Here is a 15,817-nt window from a genome sequence, read left to right as displayed (position 1 = left end):
AAATAAAGTTAATTAATCTGATGAAATCAAAACATTATCATAGAATGCACATTCTGAAAGGAATGCAAGCAGAATATCATCAAGGAGCCTTTCTTGTCTTCATCCAATCTTCATTTTCCCTAAATAATTAAGCCTCCTCTAAAAATTCAAACTTTCAACTATAGAGATAACTATTTTGTGAAGCTGTACTTTAACATTTCCATGTATTCAAGGCTGGTAAGATTTAATATTTCCAGTAGGTGTGAAATTCTTCTGGTAAACAGGGAAAAGCAACTGAAAACTGTTACACTGCCTTCAAGATCACATAAGGACTTCACCACAGAGCTTTCCTCCATTACACACAATCAGAGCCATATAATTACCTGTAAGTAAATATTCACTTTAATTTTCCATATCTAGTAGACTATCTAGTTAAATTACTGGTGCAATATCACCATTCTCATCCCAAATTAACTCTTAATGAGTGGCACAACAGCACATAACAAATACTTAAAACTCATCTTTAGATAAATCTGTTTTCTCTCTCTGCTGAACTAAGCGTCACATAATGTAATGCAGCCAGCAACCAGTGTTTAACATGCAATAAATAAAAGGTGTTAAAATGTCTTTTATGCACCAAAAGATCCAGTATATAACCTAATCTTAAAGTCAATTCTTTTTGGGTAGACTGGATTATTCAGTAACTGCATTTCAAATGTAAACATCCTGAATTCTTTGGAGGATAAAGTAATTTCTGAGTAAGTACGTAAAGAAATTTATCATTCTATGCTAAAAGGTGCTGCAGAAATGTCAGCTGCTCTTATCTGAGATGAAGCAAACAGAACCAGATCCCAAAGAGAGTCGGTTGTTTTGGAGAAACCAAATACACGTGAGCAAAGACAGCTCAGATGAAGTCCGTCAGAAGACACCGGTGGCATCACGCCCTTTGCTGGGAGGAGCATGCCCAGCTCAGCCGGGATGACCTGGAGGGACCCAGGGATTTCCCTGAGGTGGTTCAGGAAAGGCAACTGAGGAAAGGCAGCCAAGTGGCAAAACATTTAGATTCGGTACATGCAATTCCACAGTCCTGCTAGAAAGATTTTGACACCCCCACAAAATAATCTGGGAAATGGGCAGTTTGGAAGGGAGGCAGCGTGCCCAGCCGGGGCAGGGAGGAGCCTGCCGCAAACCGAACTGGCGAGCTCTGCTCCAGAGCTCTGAACTGCAGCCGAAGCAGCAGCACATACGTACAGACTAGGCCTCGTACGCTCTGTATTTAGCGAGTACCTTGCTCTGTACCTCGCCAGGCCACCAGGACAGCTTTTCACCCATTTGCAAGACAACACTGCAATCCTCCTCCCAGCTGTGTCCCAGTACCCACCTGTGCCTGGTGCCTGGGACATGGCAGCAGGCCTCCTCCCCAGAGGAGTGCGCCGATGGTGGCACACGGCCTCCGTGCACCGGGAGTTTGAAGTCTGGACCTCAGAGGACAGCCCTGCCCTCCAAGGCACCACAAGGCTTCTCTGGTGGGACCCACAGCCTCCTCAGCACGGCAGGGACATCCCTGAAGAGCTTCTCACTTACCTGAGGCCCTAATTTAGTAACGGATAATTTGATCGTCAAAGTCAGTCTTAATTACGTTAACTAAAAGGAAGGCATTCATTCATACCACTAGTATTCAATCCTGGGTGTGACTCATCCTGATCCAATTAACTGTTTCCCAAACAGCGAGACCTTTTTAACTTCAAGACATACTAAGTCAGGAGAAAATGAGAGAGACGGAAAAGAGACCTAAACCTTTGCAAGCCTTGCTTGTCCTCAGGGAGCTGATGCTTGCTGCCGCTGCAATCTGTACACAATTTCTGCAGCGGCAACGCTGGCAAACTGTAAAAAGAGAGTTAGATTAATCCAGCCAGGATGTGACGAAAGCATGTAAAACCAATTTCCAAATCCATAAGACTGAAGTAGGATTTAATTTATTTAGCTTTGTATTTCTAAAATAACACCAAATGATTCTTGTTTTAACAGTGTCTGTTTAAAAAAAAAAGTTTTGCTAGTGGAGAGCTGCAAATCCCAGATAAAGCCTGACCGCCTCACAGTGCTATAAACAGCTCTGCGCGCCTTCCAGCAGCCCTGCGACAGCACCCGGCTCCTGCCACCACCAAAGCCCAAAATCCTCTGTTCTAATTCGGTTTATTAATCAAAAGACAATATTCGTAACAAATCCTCTCAGGCATCCTAGCTAAAACAGCTTAATAATAAAGGAAAAGAAGAACTACAAAAATTTAGGAGTTTAATCCTAGCATCCTCTATCAGATGAAATTCTCATCGCCTTTTTTTAGAAGCCAATTGATTAAGAATTGCAGAATCCGATTTCATCTGACCATAGCTGACAAGAGGCAGAGGCTGTCAGCGCAGGCTTGAGCCTTTGAAGTGTATTTTAGGAACTGCTTTCTTCTCTGCCAGAAACCCACATGAAGGCAGTGGGACGTTTAACAGACTAGGGCCACACTGCCACCAGGACAATCGACTAGAGTGCAATCTTCTCAATCTGCTTTTAAGATTTTTCTTACTTTACTTGTTAGTTTACTTGACCAATAATGTAACAAGACTGGGCGTATACTGCATTAATGCAGCCGCTTTTATTTAAAGGAGTTTTTGGAAGTGCTGTAGAACACAAGTAGAAATCACCTCTTGTTTTCCTCCTGCTCTGGGTACTTGGAGGTATAGACACAAAAAACACATGGGCTATATGCCAAGTCAGTTCATAGATGCTAATTCTAATTTTAAAATGTGGTCAAAAATTCAGTTAACTTTGTTGATTAAAAAAAAAAATCCTATTCCTTTGACGAATTCAAAAAAGGGGATTCATATTCTGGGTTTTTATCTGAAAGCAAAAAAATTTTTCATATTGTCGTTGCACCATGAAAAGAAAGAACAGCACTACCTTCTGAGGAACTCAGTTCACATCCAGACTACTGTTGGTTTTCAAACTCGCACTCCCAACATCTCTTCTGTACATGTAACAAATTTGACTGATCTCAGTATGTTCAATAAAATCTTTGAAATCACTGACAAAACACAGAGATTAGAAAAAACAGAAAGAAACCAGTAAATCATCTCACCTCGCCTTTTCTATGCCACAGACATATTTTGCCTTGTGTTCAACACTATAAAGACAGTTTGGCTAAAGAACATCAACAATATAAAGACATAATTAGGTTTGTTTCATTCATCACCTTATCTGTGCTGTATATTTTTATCTTTAAGTTAATGCTTGATCTTTCAGCCATTGGTTCTTGTTGTATTTTTTTCCCATGCCAGACTAAGAAACTCAGGTACCTATTTTCAGGTGGAAATATTTCTGCACTGTGATTGACTAACTTAATCTTTTATTTTATAGAATACTTACTTCAATATGAATGAGATAAGCCCCTCCAACCTATATTTATTTCTCATCAAATGCTAAACAAGTAACTTCGTTAGGAATTGAGGCTCATCCTCCTGTGCAGAACTGTGTCCTTAATAACTCTCTGGGCATTTATTACACAGTCATCACAGTATTTTGAGTTCTTACAGTTTCAAAGGAACTATGAATACAAGAAGTACTTCTGGACTTGGGATTAGAATGGCAACCAGGTTTCAGCCGCAACCACAGGGAGGAGAGGTACTGAGCACTAGAATATACAAGTGTTTTGATAAGTGCAGTGTAAATGACAGAACTTCAGCTACTACGCAAAATTAGGTCTATGTATTCACATATGCACAAAACTCCACATATAAGTGGACAGCTATATAAATATATATATTTCTGTCTATAGGAAACAGTCTTTACAAAACTTATTTCAATTAAAAAAAAAGTTTTCCACGAGAACAAAAGGAATACCTGTATTAACCTCCAAAACACAATGTCTTATCTATCTTTTTAGCACATAGGCTGAATAATTTAGAAACAAAACCCCCATGGAGTCTGTGCTAGGATTCTGATGAACTTATGCAGCGTTAACTTTTTTTTGTCACAGGGTTTAATTTTCTTAAATAGTTTCTAGAAATATTAGCAAAGAAAAACAAGCATGATAATACAGAAGAAAACTATTTGTATTTTTTAAGTCACTATTTGCACTGCTAGCAACACAGCAGCAGGTTCCATCTGCCTTGCACTAAGCATACCATGAATAATTCAGTTTCTTGCTTTGTTCCCTAAGTAGTTGACAGGGAATGGAAACTTTATTCATGACCGTATGCCCTTTTTCTAAGCTTTTCTATTTTTTAATAATGCACATCACAGGGCCCATCACCTAGGTTGGCAGTCATTAAAAATAAAAGCATTCAATAACTATTACTAACAAATGGCCACGAAGCAAGCAACTTCCCAGAGCTACCACCTTTTGCTCGCAAACAGCACTCAGCCAGCTACTGAAATAATTAAATGGTCTCAATCTCCACTGCACCCGCGTTGGCTCATGTAGCCTTCGACAGGAAACAGATTCCAGAACCGCTGGGAACATGTTCCTGCCTGGGCCACAACCATAACGGTACATCTGCGAGCTCTCTGCTAAATCACAGCTGCTCTGCTGGAACAATGAAAACAATTTCCATCAAAGGCATACTGACAGTTTCATGGATTCCTTATCCATTTTTAACTACTAGTCTTCCTTCCCACTGTCTCTTCTCTTCACGTTTTGGAGGAGTCCTGGGCTTCGCCAGTCTACAGGCTCCAGTTTGCCACTTGAACAGAAGCGAAACATGTTATTGCCTGGAGCATAACACAAGTACTGGATACCTGAGTCAAGGCAGCATACTTCAACACTCTGGTCATTTAGTCAATTCTGTATTATATATAATGCAGGATTACTGCATCGGTCTTCAGCTATACCCTAACTTCCAAAGGAGAGACATCCCAAATTATTTCCTTTCCCTAGACCCAGACTCAGCAAAAATACTACAATTCATACAAACTCCTCTCTGAAGAGCTTTTTGAAATTTGCTAGAGAGAAGTCAATCTTTGATGGGGTCCTAACCCCCACAGCAATAGCAACCTTTTTCCTTAAGCCTCACACAACCCACTTCATTAGCCCTCATTAAAAAAGGTAAAATGAACAAAACCCTCAAATGTTATCTGCTCACTGAAAGTGGAAGACCCGAGGACTACTACATATACTGAGCTTTTATGATTCTGAGAGCACTGGTATAAGGCAGTCACTGTGAAACTATGCAAAAGAAAGAAAAACACCACAACAACTGAAAAGACGAAAGTTGTTACATTCATTCTGTTAAGTAACCAACTTTCACAAAAGATAAACAAAGACATTAAGTTGGTTGAGGACCAGAGATTGCTTTGGCAGGAAATGTCAACATACACACAGAAGTCCCAACTAGGAATAAAAATCCTGAAGTTTCCAAGAAACAAGATTTCCAAACAATTTTATTTCTCAGCCACTTATTCTGTTTTGATAGTGACATTTCAATTCACTTTTCAATTTTTACATTTTACTAAAAGAAAAAAATAATGGATAGAGAAAATTCCATCTAACTGGAATATTTCAACCTTTTCACCCTTGGAAAAATACTTATAAAATAAGCAGAGTATGAGTCAGTAATTTAACTTGGACAGGAACTAGTTCATCAGGAAATCCTATGTATGTAAATTTGTGTCAATTACATGTGTCCAAGGGAAACATCAGCTTATACGAAGGATGCGACTTCTCACGTTTAAAGTCTACCCGTTATTGAGACTGAAAAAAATCAGACATACGTACACACATCCTGCATTATGTGACTTCTTGTCTATAAACAGTACTCTAGAAATCCAAAAAAGCCAACCAACTTGTTTAATTTTGAAAAGGCTAACATTGTACGAGTTCCAGTATTACTGGGAAAAGCCCCAACTTTTCAATACATTTCATACTTGTTTCAGTGTGGCAGATACTACACTTTAGAAACTCATTAGCTTTCAAAGAGAATTGAACTGAGAATAGAAGGCCCTTAACGCAAGACTACTGTAGAAGACTATTACTAAAATTATTATTCAGACAATATCAATTTCATTATCTCTGATCGATTCCTAGCAAAGCTCCTTAGTAGCCTTCAGTTACGAACGCTGCATGAACAGTAACTTAATACCGCACAACAAATTGCAGTCCTGCTGCTCTCAGTAAATTTGGTAACACTCTGACTTATTAGCAGGCTTCCAGTAAATAGCTGTCATAGGTGCTGACTGTAGGGAACTGGATGTCAAAGCACCACCAAAGAGGGCTAAGAAATCTCTTTCCCCTCGAGGCTTTGTTAATTTGATTTATGTGTACAGGCAGGAAACTAATTGCTAATTGTTGCGCAGCGCATACCATGGAATCGCAGCGCTCCACTCAAACGCCGTATCTCAAGAGTACCAATAGACTTCAGTTTTACACTCTGCTGATGAGAGATGCATCTTAAACAGGAATTTGCGAGTGTTTGGTGCTTAAGAAATTTTACAAGAGAACTCTGCAATGCCCTGTGCCAGCATCTCCTCAGAGAAAACAGCCACCCTCTAAGCACATTGAAAGCCAATACAGTTACCTCAGCAGGAACAAACTCTTACAGTTGTTCAGGCAATTAGCAGATAGTCCACATATCCAGTGCCACTAATTAAATTGTTAAGGGGTTTTGTTCTGGAGGGTTTGTTTCTCAATATCTTTATAAATATGTCCCTAAGACCACTAGCCAAAACTGCTGATTCTCCTTGTCTGAGTTGCAAGGACTTGACAGTGAAGGACAACTTTGTCCGATTTCCACGTCCTCTGGTATTTCCCCATTGGAAGCAACTGGCTTAAAATGAAAACTGGTTGTCATCTCAGCAGGCCGTGTACTTTTTTCCTTCAGATTCTTTCTGTTCGAAGAAATATGGTTTGGTTACACCTATAAAACTGATGGATGGCAACATAAATGTCTTTTGCCTCTAAATACTGCCTTTTAGCCAGCATTAGTGTCAGAATCACTCAGAAATGTCTAGTCAAGTATTTCTCTTTCTCAGGTAAAGTCAACTACAGAGCCTCCCAGGCACCAGAAGGTTTTTAAAAGGTATGGCTTTTTAAAATCCAGACATGTTTTACCACCTGTCCAGTTTGTCATGCTGAAACAGAAATAATCCCCTGAAAACTTGAGCTTTCCAAACAGCACCAAACATGTACAGGCAAACGGGAGAGCGAGATGTCCTGGGGGCAGCCCAGCAAACAGGAACATTCAAGGTATCATCAGTCCCTCCCTGATCCCTCTTGTTAGCCGAGCAGGCAAGAATGAGGTATGCTAGACCTTTAAAAGGCAAATTACTCCCTCACCCATGCTGGCACAGCTCATTTCATCGTCTATTAGAAAAAGTAGTACTTGTCACCATTCAGAATTGCTGTTCTAATTGGGACTAAATTGCCCCACACTTTTCAGCAGTCATGGTAAAGAGGAAGATAGCTAATGGCCGTGGAAATTGGTTCTCTGTCTAAACCCTACCCACGCTTCTGCTATGATGAGTTTGAAGCAATTTTGGTAAGGTAATCTCTAATTTTAAAAGTAATATTATACAATCCAAAAATAAGTGATCAGAGCAAAATTCATTTACACTCCGTAGCCTATCAAAAACTAGCGTTCCTTTTTCTTAGAAAAGTGAAGCGCTGTACCAACACGCAGATGTTGTGTGGGAAAGCACTCCAATGGGGGAAGTTCAGGTGTCAGGTCCTGTTCCACCTAATGCAGAACAGGACTGTGACCCTCAGTCCCCTGCACCCCATGTAATCTCTCAGCAGTACTGAGTTGTCCCTCATCTTCCCCTCTCAAATTTCCACACTGCGCCTGTGAACGCTGCGTTGAAACAGACACTGTACCACAAAAAATGCAGATTTATGGAAAAAAAATCCAAACAGTAATTAAAAAAAAAAATCTTCGAAGATCCCTGATTAGCTCACCTATGAATTTTGTTATTTCACAAAATGCACATTCGGGAATGATACACTCCTAATAAGAATACTCACAAAGCATGACATATGGTGTCCACCCTAGGACATCATATACAACACACAAATCCTCCTGTTTCTCTTCTTTTGAGGAAAGGTCTCAGAGGTATGGCAAGCTCTCTTATTTTCTTATATCTCAAAGGCAAAATAAAATTTTTTTTGTCTTTTAAAGAGTTTCTGCACTGGTAAGTCAGCCCAGTTGTGATTTTCTTTCTATTTTCCCTAGCACAGAACTGTATGTTGTTTATGAGAAAGGAGCAGTAAGACAGAAGCCATTCATGCGGGCTGTGACAGATAAGGAAATTTATCAAGGGACTCATTACTTATTATGCCGATGTGAATATACAGCTTATTGGATCTAATTCATTACTATATCACACTAGTGTATTGCTTAGAAAAATTATTTTAAGGCAACACTGTGTCCATCATTTACAAAGGACATAGTCATAACACAAAAATCAGACTTTACTGTAAATGATTTCCCAAATCAAACATGTAATAACCAATATATTTTTATGTTTACCGTTAAAAAAATAATCAACCAAGAAGAAAAATTGTTCTCAGTGAACCACACGGTGGCCCTGAAACATGTCCTTATAATGTTAAGGAAACCATAAGCTAAGACATTTCTTCAAAAAGGAAGAGGAATTGTATGAGCATATGCTGTAACTGATCCTAACAGGAACAACCTTGCACCGCCTGGTCAAGCATTATATCAATATAATGCTTCCTTCTTTTGTCCACAGAAAAACAAATGAGAATCATGTTTGGCAAATTTAAAAAAAGAAAAGAAAAAAGAGGCAAATTGAATGAAACCAAAGAAAACTATAAAACACACAAGCCTTTCTATTAACACCTCTGAAGTACAGATATAACCTATTTTTTGCTTTAAAAAACCCATGTTTGACATAAGTGGGTATCTGGAGCCTAAATTTATCAAGTCTCTGTTCCACAGGTACCGCTCGGGTCATGAGGGGCATCTTTCTTCCACAAAAGGCACCTCCCCATGTTCTCAGAGCCATTCTTCACTGGGGAGGTAGCAGGAGGATAAGTGGGAACTTTCACTTGTTTGACATTACTCTTATCTCTTTTCAAAAGGGGCTTTGTACTTATAAATACACATTCAAAATTATCATGTGAATAAAGAGAATCCCAAGTGATTACGCAGACTCCAGGAATGAAACAAATCTAGAGAGCTCGCTTAGCTCCCGGTTACCCAGGAACGTGCCAACATCCATTTCTAAACATGTAGTAAGCAGGACTTCAGACTCTGTCTAACTGTATTTAATACTTGCATTTTTTATGGCAATACAATAAATATCTGAGACTGATAGACAGGAGGGAATAGGATTACTTTTCACTGAGATTTGCTTTTTTTGCAATGCATTTTTCAACTGTTGGCGTGACAATACACAGAATTTGCTTTTGTGCAGAGGACACAAAGACAAGCGCTGAGATCACAAGCAAAGCGAGCAGTGGTCCAGGCCAGCAGACTGCTACCATCAGCCACGTAATGTCAGTACGTAGCTATTAATTGACAGTAGTTGTTAATAGGAGTAGGAATAAAATGGGTCTTTGCTAAGGGAAGCAGTGCCCAGAGCCCTGCTTTCTCTCCTCACACCCTTCCTTTAGAAGGCGATGTTCTGCTCCTGCCATGATTTCTCATTCCTGGGACAGCAAAGTCGATTTTGCCAAGCAGCAGCCTATAAATTTAATTCAGTCCAACTCTCCAGAACCAAATTTTTTCTAAGAAGTTCTGGGCTCTCTTTCCTCACCATGTCTTTGTTTTGCAGGCTTCGCCTGATTAAAAGGTTTGAAGCTTCAAGGTTTTAACAGTATTGATTTTAACTGATCAGGAACAAGAAACACTTGGGTATGGAAGTTTCTCACTTCACTTTCAGAAAAAACAAGCAAACTCCTTTTCTCTCTGCATAGGCACTTTTGTTTCTTTGGCCTTGACCGCGTAGGAGAGCTGCTGCTGTCTACTCTCCCAAAGCCCTCTGGAGAACTAAGCTTAGGTTATGGATGGCACTAGGCACCAGTGACAAATCAATTCTTGCCAGAGATGGATTTGTGAGCTTCTGCAGGTGATATGACCAGCTGGAAGAAGGAACAGATATGCCTCCAAAGAACAGTTAGTTACAACTAGATGTATTACAAAGGGATTTAAACCTCCCTATTGCTCAAGGTGGGGGAAAAAATGATAGTGAAGAAAGTATGTGAGTGAGGATATACAGGGTGAAAAGCAGAGTTGAAATGTAGGACCTGCCCTACAGACTGAAGAGCAAAGCAAAGACACTCCTGTCTGTGGCAGCCCCAGTCTTAATCATGAAAAAATGTATCCAAGGGGACTGTGAATCTGATAGTAACCAAGACGCACAGTTGTTGAAAAGAATTACACAGTATCAGGCTATTAGAATAAATAGTGTTTGAGAGAATTAACTATTCTGATAAATAAAGTATAGCTAGAATTATCACTGACATCAACACAACTGTCCTTTTTTCTTTACACTTTCTATTCAACGTGAAACTTTATGAGTTTAATTTACAGAAGTCAACCCCAAAATCATAACTTCCGATAAAATATATATGATAGCCCCACATCTTCCAAACAAATCAGGATTGTTTCATTTTTATCTGGTTTTGGAAAAACAAAATTGAAATAATTTCAAATAAAATAAAAATACCCCCTTTCATATTTCCCCTATTGAAATGCTCTGCACTGTTAAACATGCAACACAATGCATTTTCCTCAAGAAAAAGATGTCAAATTGGATAGCAGTAATTAGACAGCAATTGGATAGCAATATTAGAGGTCTTTGATGAGACTGTATTTCTGCTACTTTTTGTGCTTTCATTACTTTGTTGCTTTAGATTTTGTTACTAAAATTCAGCTCAAACCATAACTGAAAACACTCACCAAAGTTCAGTTTGCACAAAACTCAAATGTACACCATTCTAAAATATAAAAGCTTAGCAACATATATGATGACCAAAATCTTGGCAGTTAGTGACAGTAACCTTGAAGTCAGTGACAACGCTCCCTCTAACTCCAGCCCAGGGTGTCTCAGATTTTTTCCCTTATCTTCTTCCTGAAGGTAGGGCAAGAAAAAAATCACCCAGGAGGCAGAGGGGACACTACATAGCACAAATGGCAAACTCAGCTTTAATTTGGGGAACAACAACAACAAAGACAAAAAAAATTAATCCACTCATTAAAAACACAAATCTGCTGAGTAACTCATTTATGTGGTAATGACCAAATGTCAGCTTTCATTGAAAACTGGGCCTGTTTACTTCTGAGAATTCAACAGTGTGCTTAGCAAAATTGTTGGGCGTTTCTGTATTATTGAGAGTCTGCCTCTTACGACTAAGTATTTATTATAAACTTTAGAGACTTTCACATCTGAACACATTCATCACTTTTGAAAACAGCACTTTCCCTATTCTAACAACTATATTTCGGAGCCGCAGACACATTCCACAGGGAGCAAGACCGTGGACTCAAAGCACGCTCTCTCTAAAAGGGCTCTGAGAACTCAATCTTGCCATTGAGTCTCAACCAAGCTGTCTCAGGAGACAGCCTACTTTCAGCCTATAAATTTTACCAGCTTTGTCCATCTGTGTTGCCCTGGTAAGTTCTGCTGGTTATGGATATAATTTTAAACAGTGCCTGAGGTATTCTGTATCTCAACTTCTACCTGGTCTCTTTTGGACATGGGATTTAAGCTCTTCATATCCACCCTGAAAGCCTGTGGTAGCTAAGTTACACCAGACTTGAACTAAAACCTTTTCATATATCTTCCAAAAGAAAAATGAAGAGAAGTCATACTCAAATGGATAGAATACTACTGGATTCCTATCAGCCCAGTGATCTTTGCAGAATTATGTCTGTTTTTACCAGTTGTGACTCTGCCTGTACTATGGAGGAGGTTCTTTCTCTTATATTTATCTGAGCAAATTTAGTATTCACACTCCTAAAATGTTAGATTTACTGACTGAATACTATTAACAATATTTGCCCTAATTTTTGTCAGCATGTAAAACGTAATGTGCAGGGTAAGGAAAACTCTAGTCTTTTGTGGTAACTCCCTTTTCAGGTAGCTCTGACAACTTTCAGTCCTCTTGAAACCTCTGAAACATCAGGAGTAAACTGATTTCTTCTTTTTGTCACCAACATTGTAAGTACTTCCCTACAGGGGGTGGGAGGAGGTGTTCAAAAAGGCTTACAGAGATAATCTTTACTTAGGCTATATCATTAATTAGCCAACTTGACCAAGGCCAGTAATTACAACCATGATAAACTGCACTGAAATTCTGTAGCACTGATGTTTCATGGGGAGCAAGGTGTGGAGTTGAAAGAATAAAAGCCAACCCAGTGACTTTTCTTACCTTATCATTTCTAGTATGTCTGCTAGGAAAAATGCTTAACACGGACCTGGCTGATGTAGATGGCCAGTACGAGACTGAGAGAGAAGCAGCACACGAGCTCTCACCCAGAGCCTCCAGTGAAAAAGCTGGACAGGAACATCTGCACCTCTCATTTCAGCAAACTGTACAGACAAACTGCTGTTATCCTACATAATCCTCCATTCCTAACACAGGCTGGTAGAGAGGCTTCATTCAACCCGCACAGAATCCAGTCCAAATCCCAACAAAATCAGCACAAGTCCCCTTGTGCACTTCTGCAACCTCTTTAGAAGCCCAGAGGGTCCCAATCCTCAAAGCTTCATCTGACTGCAGCAGATTTCATCCCAACAGGAAGTTCCCACTCCAGACCTCCAAGCACATTAAGGTGATGTCTGCCTGGGCGATACGATTGGCACTGCTGTGTTTTATACAGTTTTCTCCTAAGTCCTTTATCAGGACTGTTAGCAACATCTTTTACCATTATTGAGTCTGATCTAAGTAGTAAGCTAAGAAAATTAAATTGTCATTCTCAGTAATATTTAGAAATTGCAAGCTAAGCAGCTGCCACTTATTCCTAGTAACTCGAAGTATATTATATTAAAAGAAATCTTACAATAACATATATTGATTTTGTCAGGTTTGGCCTTTTTTTCTTTTCCAAGCAACATCTGTTGCATGTTCTATATTTGTGGGGCTGCATATACACAGGTTTCATTGCAGTAGCTCTGACTCTTGCCAAACAGATGTCAAGGGTAAGCAACTTAACACAACATGGGATAAAATCTGTCTCAGATCAAAATGTTGGGTTAAGAAGAAACTAGTGGGTAATGCGGTATACTAAAAGCATTGATTATATATTTTATATACAGAATCGACAGGCAACTGAATTAATGCTTGACCACATTTGTTGAAATCATGCTATTATGTAGGAAAAAAATTACCAGATGCTAAGAATTAATAATTAAATACAGTAATAACATAAGTTTTTTAAGTTCCGAAGAATTAAAATAATTCATTTTACCTAAAGTCCAGATTCTTGCTAATAGCTAGCTGAAATAGTTTGAAAAGTGATGAAGAGTTTGAAAACGGATGTTTTTAAACCACCAAGGATAATAAAATGGCAAGCAATTCCCAGACCCAAAACACAAAGAACTGGAATCATGAGACTGCAATTTGTGTAATATGCCACCAGGAGGTCTTAGCTTATTCCAATACTTTGTTCTTGACTAAGTCTAATGACAGAATTCAGTTCAATTTACTCTCTGAGAAGACAAAGAGGTTAATATTCTACCATTCATAATCAACATTTGTCATCACCTATATCCTTTCCTATTATGAAAATAATTTGTATAAAGTAGAGGCAGTTCAGCACATGAAAACTAACAAGAAATCCTTATACCTATTTTTTCCCTTGAATTTAGTAACAGCGTTGGGTCAAAACGTGGTAGTAATCACTTCAGAATTTTAGGCTTGGTTTAGCAAATATAATAAAAGACAAATTATGTTAGAAGACTTCTGTCATTACTTAAACATATTTCTGATTTACTCAAGACCAAGTCTTTGGATGTCCATGACAACAATCTTTCTAACCTCAGGTACGTAAGTTCTGCTGCTTCTGAACTGGTACGGATCAAAAAATCTGCAATGCATTTCCTTTATCAGGGAAAAGGGACCTGCAGTTCCAGCAGCCAGAAATAAGCTCATCTCGCCCCTCATACAGAAATAACTTTCAAAATTTGGCAGGAAAACCTAGTTTCTTCCACATTCACTGCTACAGAAAAGTGACTATACTCCAATATGAACGCGTTATATAAACTTCCGAAGCAGTGAAAAGATTCCACATGGGAAAAAAAAAATTAAAATCAAATCCAGTCAGTAGATACTTTATGACATTTTATATTCACAAAACACGTACTAAAGAAAAAAAAAAATCAGAGTCTTTCAGAGTTCAGTTTTCCCCTCCTAAACCCATGAAGACTAAAGGTTTACTTCACCATATAGACTGAAAAACAAAAGCCTGGATTCACTTATTTGCCAGATTAGAAACAGATTTCTTAAAGCACCAAATATTACAAAACATCATCTAAAATCTTGCTTTTTGACAATGTTGTTTGACAATCAGCTGGATCTAGGACAGCTGGTCTATTGTCTGTATTTCTATTCACTTTGAATTATCTATGTTTTTCAATTCGTGTACATTAAAGCTAATATTAATAAATTTAGCTATAGAATGCTATTAAAGCAAAAGCTATGATGACTAAACACAAATCCATATCGTTAAAAATTACTTTAGTTTCATATATGTTTATGAAAGCTTCCCAAGCATCATGAGAAAACTCTACACAAAGAAAAACTTAAGGTTTGTAAATAAGATTCCACATAAAACAAATCACAAGAAGTCTTAACATTGGCATCTGATTCCATTTAGACAAAAAACACGTCAAAGTACATACCTGTAAATCTGTTGAATATTTTCAGCTTTGATTTCCTTGAGAATTTCATGGTAGATATGAAAGTTATTTGGTTCTTGAGATGTTGAGGGAGAAGGGCATTTCTTGCGTGCATAATATCCTATCACAATTCCAAAAATAAATAAAATCAAAGCAGTGCAAAATACTTTCAGTATCTGAAAAAAATTGCAGCGGTTGCTCTTTGGTGCCTGTCTCGTATAGTGCGAGATGTAGTCAGGGTCTTCCTGAAGCCGCTGGAATCTTCCCTTTGGAGAAGATGATGGCTGGATGGGCTCGAGATCAAGGTCAGGGCTCTGCGAGTTTCCCAGGTGATGCTGGACCACACCACCCAGTCGGAAATGGTCAAAGCCAGGCTCCTCCAGCTCTTTTTCCATGTCCCATTCCAGTTCCAGTGCTGTGGCTTGAAGTTCATCGTTGTCAAGGTACGGAGAGTGCCCCTGTGCTCTCTGGTCTGCGTTCACTTTGTGATAGGCCATCTTTTTATCTATTAAAACAAAATTTTAAAAAGCCCTAAATGATTGTTTCCTTATGTCTACATAAACAATTTATCTATTTTTTGTAAACCTGAGAAAACTAAACATATATAATAAAAAGCAAAAACTGGGTTCTCTATTTCACTCTCCCTGTTTCCATCATCCTGTCTTCTTCTGTAGGATCAGCAGTCCCACGAACATCAGAGGGGAAAGAAGATATTTAAAGGAATATAATATATTGTAAGAATATGAATAAAGGGGAATTGCAAGTGCCAATGGCAAAACACAAAAGTCATCTTATTATTTTGTCAGTCCCCAAGATAATATTAAAAAAATTGAGTGAAAGCACAAGAGTTTCCAAAACAATTATTTATTACCTGAAAGTCATTTTAAAGCTTAACAACCGTGTGTATCAATTTCATTTCACACACCATACAAAACAATGCTGTTACAATAAAGTTGAAAAAGTAGAAATAATATAAATTGCCTGATCTGATTCTAA

General features: G+C 38.6%; 1 protein-coding gene across 1 annotated transcript in view; it reads right to left on the bottom strand.

Annotated features, from left to right (window-relative positions):
- NAALADL2 (N-acetylated alpha-linked acidic dipeptidase like 2) overlaps nucleotides 1–15,817 on the bottom strand; it is a 247,643-nt gene that overhangs the window by 231,224 nt on the left and 602 nt on the right. Inside the window, exon 2 of the mRNA XM_068406490.1 lies at nucleotides 14,825–15,326. Coding sequence (XP_068262591.1) covers nucleotides 14,825–15,326 — 502 coding nt within the window. The remainder of the gene's footprint in view (nucleotides 1–14,824; nucleotides 15,327–15,817) is intronic.

The sequence above is a fragment of the Nyctibius grandis genome, chromosome 8 (genome assembly GCF_013368605.1).
Source record: "Nyctibius grandis isolate bNycGra1 chromosome 8, bNycGra1.pri, whole genome shotgun sequence".
NCBI lineage: Eukaryota > Metazoa > Chordata > Aves > Nyctibiiformes > Nyctibiidae > Nyctibius > Nyctibius grandis.
Note: the sequence above shows the minus strand (reverse complement) of the source record. Positions and strands in the feature narration are given on the sequence as shown.